This window comes from Aplysia californica, unplaced genomic scaffold (assembly GCF_000002075.1).
Source record: "Aplysia californica isolate F4 #8 unplaced genomic scaffold, AplCal3.0 scaffold00209, whole genome shotgun sequence".
In the NCBI taxonomy this organism is placed as follows: Eukaryota; Metazoa; Mollusca; class Gastropoda; order Aplysiida; family Aplysiidae; genus Aplysia; species Aplysia californica.
In genome coordinates, this window is record NW_004797479.1 from 583,717 (window position 1) to 596,831 (window position 13,115).

A 13,115-nucleotide genomic window follows, 5' to 3' on the forward strand; every position below is an offset into this window, starting at 1 on the left:
GAAGAAGAAGAAGAAGAAGAAGAAGAAGAAGAAGAAGAAGAAGAAGAAGAAGAGGACAATTTAGTGACATTCTGTTCTTACCAAACCTACTCTTTCCCAGGTTTTTAAATTTTGTTTTATTAATTTTATTCTATTTTTTTTTCAGGCCGGAGTACAACAGAAGTGGGAGGCTGGGGGGATGACTTCCTCCGAGGGCGAGTTTGTGGAGTTTGGACACGCCGTCTTTTTGGAGGGGCCTGTGGAGGTATAAAAGGAGAGGGAGTGGATGGGGGAGGGGATGGAGGGGTGGATGGGTGGAGTGGGGATGGATGGGGGAGTAGATGGGTGGAGTGGGGATGGATGAGAGGAGTGGAGAGGTGGAGGGGGATGGATGGGGAAGTGGATGGGTGGAATGGAGAGGTGGAGGGGGATGGAAGGGGGGAGTGGATGGGTGAAGGGTGGATGGATGGGGAAGTGAATGGATGGAGTGGATAGGTGGAGGGGGATGGAAGGGGAGAGTGGATGGGTGGAAAGGGGGATGGATGGGGAAGTGAATGGGTGGAGTGGAGGGGTTGAGGGGGATAGAAGGGGGGAGTGGATGGATAAAGGGTGGATGGATGGGGGGTGGATGGATGGGGAAGTAGATGGGTGGAGTGGAGAGGTGGAAGGGGATGGAAGGGCGGAGTGGATGAGTGGAGGGTGGATGGATGGGGAAGTGGAGAGGTGGAGGGGGATGGAAGGGTGGAGTGGATGGGTGGAAGGGGGTGGATGGGGAAGTGAATGGGTGGAGTGGATAGGTGGAGGGGCATGGAAGGGTGGAGTGGATTGGTGGAGGGTGGATGGATGGGGAAGTAGATGGGTGGAGTGGAGAGGTGGAGGGGGATGGAAGGGTGGAGTGGATGAGTGGAGGAGTGTTGGACATGGTAGTGGATGGGTGGAGGAAGATGGGGGTGGAAGAGGGGTGCAGTATGGTGGAAGATGGGTGGAGGGGGGATTGGGGGACATGGCTTTGTTGTAATTGTTGGTATGTCTTGGAGACAGGCTCTTCCTTCATCTTTTTCTGTAATCTATCAACTGTCTTGCCTGTTCACTACTCTCTCTGTTTACATCTCTTTACTTTCCGTTGGTTGATATTTCAGTCAGTGTGCCTATCCATCAGACAGTCTATCAATCATTCAACTAATTAATCAACTGGCCAATCAAACGAACAATGGATCCATTAGGCAATCAAGGAATCCATCTGCCTGTCCCTCAGTCAATGCATTAAATTCTATTCTTCCATTTACCCATCCATCCATTCATCTATCCATCCATCAATAAGTCTTGCAGTCTACCATTCATCCAACCCACCGATCAGTCAAATAATCATTTGATCAATCCTTGTACAAGTCGGCCAACCTGTCTGTCAGTCAATCAATCAATCAATCAATCAATCTGTCAGTCAGTCTGTCAGTCAGAGTGTCAGTCAGTCAGACTTGATAAATGACAGTTATATGGCGCTCAACCCCGATTAAAGTACACAGGCTCTGAGTGCTTTACAATACATTACAACAGTAATCAATCAATCAATCAGTCAATAAGTCAGTCAATAGGTCAATCAATCTGTCAATCAGTCACACTTTGAGTCTCCTCCCTACAGGCATGGCTGTGTGATGTGGAGAAGACCATGCGATGGACCCTCAAGGAGATCCTGAAGAACTGCCGAGCAGCGTTGAAGAAAAACCTGAGCAAGAGAGACAAGTGGATCAAGGACTGGCCCGGACAGGTGATCATGATTATGACTGATGAGGATGAAATTTAGATAGAAAGAGAGGGAGGGAGAGGGAGACGAGAGAAAGGGGGAGGGGGAAGAGAAATAGAGGGGAAAAAAGATTATGGTAAAAGGTTCGTTTTATGTATTACTCCTTTACTGGGAGAGGTTGCAACGATGCTTTTCTGAAATAAGAATGTTGTGATGAAGTCCTCATTCTGATATAACAAATAGAAAACTTTTGAATGATTATTTTTATTTATATTGTCTTTTGCAGTTTCCCACCCATTTTCTAGCTTGATGTCTTTGTTGGTTTGTGTATGGTGGGTGCTCCGCTCTTGTCATGAATAGTAAAGGGCAGAGACTTTACTTTCTACTGAAGACATGCACTATATAACTGCTGTCAATATGGGTGGCTGAAGGGCGCCATTGACAGGCCCTACTTCTTTTCTTTCCCTCTGTTTTTTTCTGTCTGCCTGTCTTAAGTTTCACCAGCACTTACTGACCATCTTATTACATCGATGCACTTCTCTTTACTCAAACAAACAAACAAACAAAGGAACAAACAAATAAACAAACAAACAAAGGAACAAACAAATAAAAAAACTAACAAAGGAACAAACAAATAAACAAACAAACAAACAAACACTGCCTATTGTTTCTACCAGTAATCTTCTTTACAGTGTTACGACTCTCTGGTGTCTGATCACCAAAATGTCTTCAGTCAGTCTTTAATATCCTTCCCACTTCTGTTGTATTATATTGTCGGCATTCTTCTGTTGTTTTATACGGTCGCTTTTAAGCACAAGGGGGCTATCCCCAAAAATGCTGTTTTGAGAAAATCTAAGGTAAAGTTTTTGACCCTTGTTCCGTTTCTTTAACCAAACAAATATACACACCAATGAAACCAAACTCCTCCTATTGGTAGTGCAATGCCCACTTTTGGTGTAGGTCAAGATTTCTGGAAACCCCCGAATCTGAGTTAGCCCGCTTGTCCTTAAAAGCAACCATATTGCTGGCAAGTTTCCCAAATGTTTTAAGCCTAGAAAACAAAATTTTTCATGAGGGAGTTTATAAAAAAACTGTTGGTCACCTTAGGATACGAGACTTATGTACTTTCGCTTTCTGCATAATTTGTAAATTGCTTCATTTCCCTTCTCTTGAGCACACGCAAGTCGCATCATCATTCGTTGAGTTAATTGGAGATATACGCTCTTGCGCGCAGCATGATGCACGACACAACTCATTAGACCTACTCTTCTCTGCAAATAAATCTGAATTCTGAACACTCTAGCCTTTGTGATTCTATCAACAACACACTGTTTCATTCTTTTTAACAATTGTACGTACTTTATGTATCTTTCTTTGCGTATCAGATGTGCATCACGGCCGGCCAGATCCAGTGGACACAGGACGTGACGAAAGCACTGGCCATCACCAAGGAGAGGGGAGACAAGCGCGCCCTCAAGAGCATGAAGAAGAAACAGGTAATGAAATTCCACATTGTCGTTATTATCATTAGTACACCAAACAAAGACTTGTTATCAAACAAAGAATGGTTATCACCCAAATGAAGAAACAATAGTTCTCATCTATACAAACAGACGTTAGTTACGCCACAACAAACAAATAATGATTTTCACACCAAAAAACCCCCATTGATTATCACATAAACAAACAAACAAACATTGGTTATCACACTAACAAACGAACATTGGTTATCTCACAAACAAGCAATGATTATCACTCAAACGACCAAACATTGGTTATCACACTAACAAACTATGATTATCACACAAACAAACAAACAAACAATGAGTATCACACAAACAAACAAACATTGGTTATAACACAAACAAAAGGACATTGGTTATCACATAAATAAATGTACACTGGTTATGATATAAACAAACCATGGTTATCACATAAACAAACTAACATTGGTTATGATATAAACAAACAAACACTGGTTATCACTCACACAAACAAACAATGATTATCACATAAACAGATGTACATTGGTTTTCAAACAAACAGACACTGGTTATCACATAAACAAACACTGGTTAGCAAATAAACAAACAAACTCTGGTTATCACATAAACAAACAAACTCTGGTTATCACATAAACAAACGTACACTGGTTATTTAACAAACAAACTCTAGTTATCACATAAGCAAACTATAGCTATCCCACAATTAGACAGACAGTGGTTATCACATAAATACACAAATATAATGGGTTGCACAGACGTAAACGAGACAATGTTTCTCCAACAGGTGATGATGCTGAACAAGTTCTCAGAGGCGATCCGCTCTAACCTGTCTAAAATCCAGAGGTCAAAGATTGTGGCCTTGGTGACCATTGAGGTGCATGCCCGTGACATCATCGAGCGACTGGCCAAGCTCAACGTGAATGACGTCAACGCCTTTGAGTGGCTGTCGCAGCTCAGGCTGTACTGGGACAAGGTCAGTAACTTTGTGGCTGAGGAAATCAAAATGTCCGTTTTTTCTCTCTAAAGGACAGTATCTGCCATTTCCTTTTGAGTGAGAAAATCTTTTCATAGAAACTTGACAAAATGACTCAAGGGCATATGGATAGGGTTAACAAGTGCACATGTAAAAAAAAGAGATCATTGCTGCAACATTTTTGTTGCTTTATCACACCGTCGCTGATAGGGCAAAGTGTTAAACATTTTTTCTTCGTCTCTGTGTCCCAGGAGTATGACGACTGCGTCATCAAGCAGACTAACACGCAGTTCCAGTACGGCTACGAGTACCTGGGCAACTCTGGACGTCTGGTCATCACTCCGCTGACTGACCGTTGCTACATGACACTGACCACAGCCTTACATCTACACAGGGGAGGGAGCCCCAAAGGTGAGCTGGGGTAACCCTGTCAGACCATATTCCCGGTAACTCAAAACATCAACTATGCCGGATTACCGCTTGACCGGCAATTGGGAGTCCCCGTCTTAAAATCACAACATATTTAAAAATAGCTAGCCAATCAGCTCTAAACTCCGCATTTAGTGCGGGAATTATCATTGCAAATGGTAGACTCGGAGAGGTTGGACTGCAGTGTTGTTTCTCTTCTAAATTTTAAAATTTTTTCATCATGAAGAGACGTACTGATGAACCAATGATTTCAATAGGAAAGAGGGCTAGGTCTTAACTGTTTACCACTCAAGAAGTGCTTGAAAACCTATCCAAGTTTTGGCATTAGCTCAATGGTAGGCCTCTTATCTGTATTTTTACCAAGTTTCATGTGTTTCTGATTACTCATTTTCTTGTACTAACCACTTTTGTGAGCCATGCGTTTCTGCTAACTTTTGCTCAGGAGGCCAGCAGGTATAGAGGGAAGTTAGGCTCAGGGGGTTAAGTCTGACAGGGTTAACTCTTTATCTCTGGCAAGCAGCTCCCAGCGGCTCATGGCCGGAACCGCTGTGCCGGTGAGTCGCTTGGCAGCCAGCGGCCAGTGCCACGTTTCCTTACGACGATTCTGACATCAAATTACTTCTCAGCAATTGCCGAAAATCAGTTTCTATTAGTGGGAGTTCATTCAATGGATCTATTGAAATTCTATTCAACTATCAAAATAGATTCACTTGTTATGATTTAAAGGCCCATTTAATGACAATTTTTGTCATTTGTGACTTGGCTCGGTGGAATCAGGCGCTCGTCAATTTTTGTGCAATTTTTGTGTATATAGAGTTATTGGTGTCATTTTAAAGCTTTTTCATTTTCCTTGCTTTCAATGAAAAAAATACCCATCTAACCCATCTAACCCATCCGTCCATCCATCCATCCAGGTCCTGCTGGTACCGGCAAAACTGAGACGGTGAAAGATCTGGGGAAAGCCCTGGGCATGTATGTCATCGTGGTCAACTGTTCCGAGGGTCTGGACTACAAGTCTATGGGCAGAATGTTCTCAGGTTTGGCACAGGTAAGTTCTGTTTTGCTGATTTTTCTTTTTAGAAATGTGAAAACATATTTGTGGCTATTTTTTTGTTTTGTTTATTATTTAAGAAAAAAAAAATTCCCATAAAAATTAATTTGGTATTTGGCTGTAATTTTTAGTTTGAATTACTGTTTTTTTGTTCAACACTTTGCAGTCACACAGCCGACAGCTCAAATTGCTTGAACTATCGCACAGGAATTACAAAAGCTCTCCGTCTGATCTAAATTGTATCGCTTTGACCACCATCTCTCTCTTCTTTTTTGTATTTCTTTCCTGTATGTCACACATACACACTCACCGCACATATATATTCTTTCTCTTACAAAAACACGTTATCTCTCTCTCTCTCTCTCTTTCTCTCTCTTTCTCTCTCTCTCTCTCTCTCTCTCTCTCTCTCTCTCTCTCTTTTACTCTCTCTGTCTTTCTCTCTCACTCACACTTCCTCTCTCTTCCTTCAGACTGGTGCCTGGGGATGCTTTGACGAGTTCAACAGGATCAACATTGAGGTGTTGTCTGTGGTCGCTCAACAAATCCTCTCCATCTTGAGCGCACTGGCTGCAAACTCCGAGAGGTTTGTCTTTGAGGGTCGCGACATTGACCTGGTCTGGTCTTGCGGCATTTTCATCACCATGAACCCAGGTAGGTTGTCAGTGTTAATAAAAAATAATAGATAGCATTTATATAGCACAAATCCCCACTCAACAGCAAGCTCTATGCGCTTCACAATCTACTATACTATTACCCCAGCAGACCTGAGAGCATTCTGAAACAACCTCAAGTTCCTGGGAAGCATACAGTGCAAGCTGCCTTTTAGGCGCTAAAAAACTATAACATACTGACAAGATCTTTCGCTGTCTATGGCCTGGTACCCATTTCCACCTGGGTGAAGTGAGGAAAATTCGTGTAAAGTGCCTTTGCCCGAGTACACAACATTGGCCCTGCAGCTCGAACCCCCGAACCCACAACCTCACGGTCAGGACTAATCATCATCATCTTTTGCTAGTAATATTAGGCAAATAGAATCCCAACCTTTGGAATAACGTCAAGAGACTAGCCCAGGATAGAGAAAAGTGAAAAGTGTTTGCTCGTGGTGGCCTATACCCTGGTGCGGGGTGAGAAAGGCAATGATGAGGATAAATCCCAATCTTAGTGATGGGCTCCCATTTTCTTAGATAGCATGGTTTGATGATGTTGTCCTGACCAGGGTGGCTGGTTTCTTAGATGTTCAGACATTGTTTCATAATAATAATAATAATAAATAGCATTTATACTGCGCTTTTCCATTTTCTAAAAGATGCTCAATGCGCATTACAACGAAAAAGACATCACATCTTAAAAATTAATCGATTCATTCACCTATAAAGCTAGTTCTGAAGAAAAAAAGCAACTTATTCTTGGTATGTGTACTCAAAAGGCAATGCAAATCAAACGTGGTACTAGCAACACAGTGCAATAGAAAATATGAATAGAGTCGACTTCGTTCTGTTGGAAGAAAACCGTTGTTGTCTAGTCTCAAAGTCCTTTTTAAAATTCTATAATTGAAATGGTCTTGTGGGTGGTAGGTGAGTGCTCTCGTGTGGTCTGCTTCTTCTTTCCTATCAAACATCCATCGTCCTTATCTCCCCTTCTTCTTTTTTGTTTGTTACTCTCTTGTAACACCTCTAATCTTCTGCCACTCATATTTATTATGACCTTATGCAATTGCCCAACGCCGTAAAACCTCTACTAAAATAAACTAAAAACATCTATCGTCCTTATCTCCCCTTCTTCTTTTTTATGTTTGTTACTCTCTTGTATAACGCCTCTAATCTTCTGGCACTCATATGACCGTATGCAGTTGCGAGCGCTGTAAAAAAAACTGTACTAAAAAAGTAAAAAAATGGTCTGTGTGTTCTGCCAGGATACGCTGGCCGTACCGAGCTGCCTGACAATCTCAAGTCCATGTTCCGGCCCATCGCCATGGTGGTGCCGGACTCTGCACTCATCTCTGAGATCATCTTGTTTGCTGAGGGCTTCAACAACACTAAGGTCAGATTTGTTTGTGTTGTTTTTTTGGGGTTTTTTCTTGGGTGGGGGAAGGGAAATGGGTTGCTAGGGAGGGGGGAGAGGGGAGGTGGTGCCGGACTCCGCACTCATCTCTGAGATCATCTTGTTTGCTGAGGGCTTCAACAACACTAAGGTCAGATTTGATTGTGTTGTTTTGTTTGGGTTTTTTGTTTTGTTTTTTTGGGGAGTGGGGGAAGAGAAAATGGTTGCAAGGGGTGGGGGGGGGGGGCAGGGGAGGTGGTGCCAGACTCTGCACTTATCTCTGAGATCATCTTGTTTGTTGAGCGCTTCAACAACTCTAAGGTCCGATTTGTTTGTATAGGGGTTTTTTTTTTTTGGGGGGGGGGGCGGGGGGTTGTTGTTGTTTTTTTGGGTGGGGGAAGGGAAAAGGGTTGCAGGGGGTTGGGGGGAGGGGAGGGTAGGAGGGTGGATAGTGAGTCCATGTTCCGGCCCATTGCTATGATGATTCTAGACTCAGCACCAACCTCTGAGTTAATTTTGTTTTCTAAGAGCTTCAAACTACAGTAAGGTGAGATGTGAGGGGGAAGGGAGGGGAAAAACGTGAGTTTAGAGGGTGCCTTGAGGTAAGAGTGGTTTCCTCTTTAACATGAAAGTTTTACTCACCTTTTTCAGCAACGTTTTTGATTTTAGACTTTTAAAGAAACTCACTGACAAGACGGCCACCTGTCTTATACGGCCACTTTTCTTCTTGACAATGGGTGGCCGTCTAACACAGGTTCGACTATATGTGTCACGACATGGTGAAATCAGGCGCTCGTCAATTTTGGGGCATATGGAGTTATTGGTGTCATCTTAAAGCCTGTCCATTTGCCTTGCTTTTGATAAAAAAATATCCATTTATCGTGGATACAAGTCAAGATTGGCGATTGATGGAGGTAGGGGTCTCCTTGTTTCAGAGGTAAAATTAGCAAGAGAATGACTGCCAAAGTGTAGTTATTTCCTAAACTTGAGAGTCCGTAGAAAGCTAAAATGTACATCTTTTATGCCTTTAATCAACGTTTTTTTCAGTAAAATCCACACGGAGGTGTGTTCTGTAAGAGGCATGAAAGGTGTTAAGCCAAAAAACAAAAAAGTCTATAAAAATTCCCAAACCTGCTGAAAAATGCCAGTTTCTTCACTTTCATTATTTTGATAAGCGCCTGATTTCACCACGCTGCCTCACATATATTTCTATCTCCCATGCAACAGCTCCTGGCCAAGAAGACCTTCACCCTGTACAGCCTGGCCATGCAGCAGCTCAGCAAACAGGACCACTACGACTTCCAGCTCCGTGCCATTGTCTCTCTGCTGCGCTACGCCGGCAAGAAGAAACGAGCCAACCCACAGCTCTCTGATGAGGAGGTTGGTGCGGGGGGGGGGGGGGGGGGTTGGGGAATGGAGGGAGGGAGGGGAGGTTTATTTTTTAATTCGCTGATTACTAAAACATATGCTGGTGGGTGGGCAGCCCTGGTATAATATGGAGGATTTAATCCGTACTGTCATAGTTTTTTCTTATATTATTAAGAAACAATGATAATAATTGCATTTATATAGCACATGTCCATGCTCAACAGCATGCTTTATCCCTCTTAGCACCATAAACAGGTCAGCAGTTCAGCACAGCGGAACCCAAAATGGCGGCCAGCTGATGGCTTCCCTGAACCAGAGTATTTCAGTGTTTTTTAGAGGTACAGGGGGTGTAGCAAAGAAATTGTTTTTACCTTTGATCTAAGTGACCTATTTCAATGAAATTTTACAAACAAAGACTTAGGATGTCAGCATATAAATTTAGAGTGGAACATTTTTATTTTTAAGTCTGCACTAAAGGCAGGTATGTCAGGATGGTAAAAGCCGGTATAGCAACTTGACGGGAAGGCCAGTTTAAGCCGGTATTGCTAAAAAAAAATGTATGCACTTTACAACTATTGTGTGAGACAAACGAGGAGGTGAGATCTCGATGCAAAACCCACTAAGTGACATTTTGGAAAAAAAATCGAGATTTTTTGCTTATAAATGCACCTTGTTACAGGATATCAGATGCACAAAGTGTTTGCGGCCAAAACCCAACACCTACTTCATAAAAGACACGAAAATATCTTCTTTTTACGCATGTTTGTGCAAAATGCAGCAGTTTAAAAAAAGCTGATTTTCTCAATGGACGTAGCGGGTTTTTCATCTCAGCCTCTCAAATATTTCCTACTTCTTTTGCGTTGTAAAAATTGTAACTCAAGTTTTGACAGATCTAGATTTATAATTACACAGCGAGCAGACCGAAGTATTACACACCAAAATAAAAAAAGAAGTTTTTTGCAAGTGGCAAATATTTTTCGCAAGCCAAGTACAAGTGTAGAGAATCTTGATTGAAATGCTGTTGTCTGTCACGTTGCATTGGTCAATGTTGTCCGTCTTTCTCCAGATTCTCCTACTGTCGATGAAAGACATGAACATAGCCAAACTGACATCTGTGGATCTGCCTCTGTTCAACGGCATCATGTCAGATCTGTTCCCTGGAGTTGAGACACCCACGGTTGATTATTCCAAGGTCAGTGGCTGGAGAAGGGAAGGTCATGAGTACCTTGACCTGTATACCATTTTCAGAATCTGCTCTACGTTTTTGTCTATGGTGTTGATGATGTTGATTCCTTTGTGAGTCCCGTCAACGTGTATATTTATAAAGCTCTCACCTTAGTTTTCTTCTCAGTTGCTCCTGAGGAAGTCTTCGACGTGAAACGTGTAGTTTTAATAATAATAGATAGCATTCGTATAGCGCAAATCCCCGCTCATCAGCAAGCTCTGTGCGCTTCGCAATCTATACTATTACCCCAGCAGACCTGAGAGCATTCTGAAGCTAACTCAACCTCCTGGGAAGTATACAGTGCAAGCAGCCATTTATAGGCGCTAAAACACTAACATACTGACAAGGTATGTTTTGTAAAAATGTAATCTTTCTTTCCTACATTGAGCTTATGGAAAAATGTTGAGCAATTTTTTCACAAGTGGAAGTTTTGGTTCGAGTTAAATCTTTGACTGATATGCAATCTTTTTTAGTCTACCTACTTTTTTCCTTACTTTTGAACTATGAAAATGATGATGATGATGATGATGATAATGATGGCAGTGATGATGATGGGGATTTTTTTGTTCCTTAATGGGCCTGACTGACTCCACGAAAAAATCTTCGAGCGAGAATGAGGCTCTTTTTCGGCTCCATTGTCAATATGCTTAGCGGTACCTCCACTCGTCCAAATAACTCCATTCGAATTGCCATTGACTGGTGTCAGCTGCAGAACTTCCCCATGATGATGATGATGATGATGATGATGATGATGATGATGATAATTAGAATAACAATGACATGATATTGGTAAAATTTAATGATAATGCTTGCAGTCTGGTTTCTGTTTCATTACTCTCTTTAATAAACTTCCCCCCCCCCCCCCCCTAGGAATCTCCCACCTGAAAAATATATAATAATACCATCAGTCTATTTTCTCATTTGTTGCTTTTTTAACAATTATAATGTCTCTCTCCCCTCCCTCCTCCCTCCTCCCTCCTCCCTCTTCCCTCCTCCCTCCCACCTGAAGGATATATAATAATAATACTATCAGTCTCCTTTCTTATTTACTACTTTTTTAACATTGTTTAAGGCCTCTGTCCCCTCCCTCGTGAAAAATATGTAATAACACTATCAGTCTCTTTATGATTTGTTACTTTAAAAAAACAACAATGTTAACATCTCTCTCCTCCCTCCTCCCTCCCTTCCTCCTGAAAAATATATAATAATACTATCAGTCTCATTTCTGATTTGTTGCTCTTTTTTTAACATTGTAAACGCCTCTCTCCTCCTGCCTGAAAAATAGTTTATAATACCATCAGTCTCATATCTGATCTGTTACTCATTTTTTAACACTGTAAACGTCTCTCTCTCTCCTGCCCCCCCCCCCCCTCCTGAAAAATATATAATAGTACTATCAGTCTCATTTCTGATTTGCAACTCATTTTTTAAACATTGTAAACTTCTCTCTCTCTCCTCCCCGCCATGACAGATCAAGAGCGCCATCGAGGAGGAGCTGAAGGATCAGAAGCTCCAGGTGAACCAGCAGACCATCACCAAAGTCGTGCAGCTGTTTGAGACCAAGTCGTCTCGACACTCGGTCATGATAGTCGGGGGGACCCAGTCGGCCAAGACGGTGTCGTGGAGAGTCCTCCAGGCCACCATGTGCCGGCTCAACAAGGCAGGGGATGTCAACTACCAGCAGGTCAAGGTGGGTCATCATCATCATCATCATCATCATCATCATCATCATCATCATCATCATCAATATTGCCTTTCTCACCCTGCACCAGGGTATAGGCCACGGACAAACACCTTCCATCCACCTTTGTCTATCCCCGGCTAGCCTCTTGATGTTATTCCATGTCTTCTCACTTTTTTGTATTTCGATTTCTGTGATTCTTCTCCAGGTTCCACACTGTCTCCCCCTTAATCTATTACCCTGTGGATTCCAATCCAAAACTTTCTTTGTTATGCAGCTGCCTGACTTCCTAAGAGAATGTCCAATCCATCGCCACCGCCTTCTTCCTACCTCATCTCTGACTGTGATCACACAGTTGCGTATTTGCCTCACTTAGTTTTATTGAGGTCCTGGTAAAGATCTTGTTTATCTGAAGAAGTTTTGGATACTTCTGTATGTACTAAATACCTGGTAAACCATAATAATGATATGTGTTACTGTCATGTTATCCGCATTTTTTCGATTTGAGCGATCGCTGGATGGATCGCGCAACGCACTTTGTGGTTCCCTGGAATGCGCAATTATCCATCGATTGTTACATATTCTGTAGATCCACAAAATGTGTAATTTAGTCAATATATATAGTCGTTTTTAAGGACAAGCGGACTAACCCAGATTTCGGGGGTTTCCAGAAATTTTGACCTTCACCAAAAGTGGGCATGGCCCTACCTATAGGAGAAGTTTGGTTTCATTGATGTGCATATTTTTGGGGTAAATATGTGATTATCATCATGTGTCGACTCTAAAGGCAGGGGACATCTACTACCAGCAGGTCAAGGTGGGGCACACAGCTGCATTGCTTTGGGGGGATGTTGGATGAGGTCTTTTAATTAATCCTTCCAGCCCCATGCGTGCATATTTTCAGTTTTGGCGGGTACCGAATTCTGTGTATTTTTCTAAATTAGCGACCCTAATTTAAGTTTAATTTTTATAACGTTTGTTCATTCACCTAAATTGTTATATGTTGTATATTGTTTGTTTGTTATATATTGTTATATGTTATATATTGTTTGTTTGTTATATATTGTTATATGTTATATATTGTTTGTTTGTTATATATTGTTATATGTTATATATTGTTTGT

General features: G+C 42.0%; 1 protein-coding gene across 1 annotated transcript in view; it reads left to right on the top strand.

The window, feature by feature from the left end:
• LOC101847496 (dynein heavy chain 2, axonemal) overlaps nucleotides 1-13,115 on the top strand; it is a gene marked incomplete in the record, with an annotated part of 126,218 nt that overhangs the window by 52,233 nt on the left and 60,870 nt on the right. The window contains 11 exon segments of the mRNA XM_035970017.1: nucleotides 146-244; nucleotides 1,619-1,744; nucleotides 3,106-3,216; nucleotides 4,010-4,198; nucleotides 4,450-4,609; nucleotides 5,542-5,675; nucleotides 6,149-6,329; nucleotides 7,591-7,718; nucleotides 8,946-9,098; nucleotides 10,153-10,278; nucleotides 11,783-12,001. Coding sequence (XP_035825910.1) covers nucleotides 146-244; nucleotides 1,619-1,744; nucleotides 3,106-3,216; nucleotides 4,010-4,198; nucleotides 4,450-4,609; nucleotides 5,542-5,675; nucleotides 6,149-6,329; nucleotides 7,591-7,718; nucleotides 8,946-9,098; nucleotides 10,153-10,278; nucleotides 11,783-12,001 — 1,626 coding nt within the window.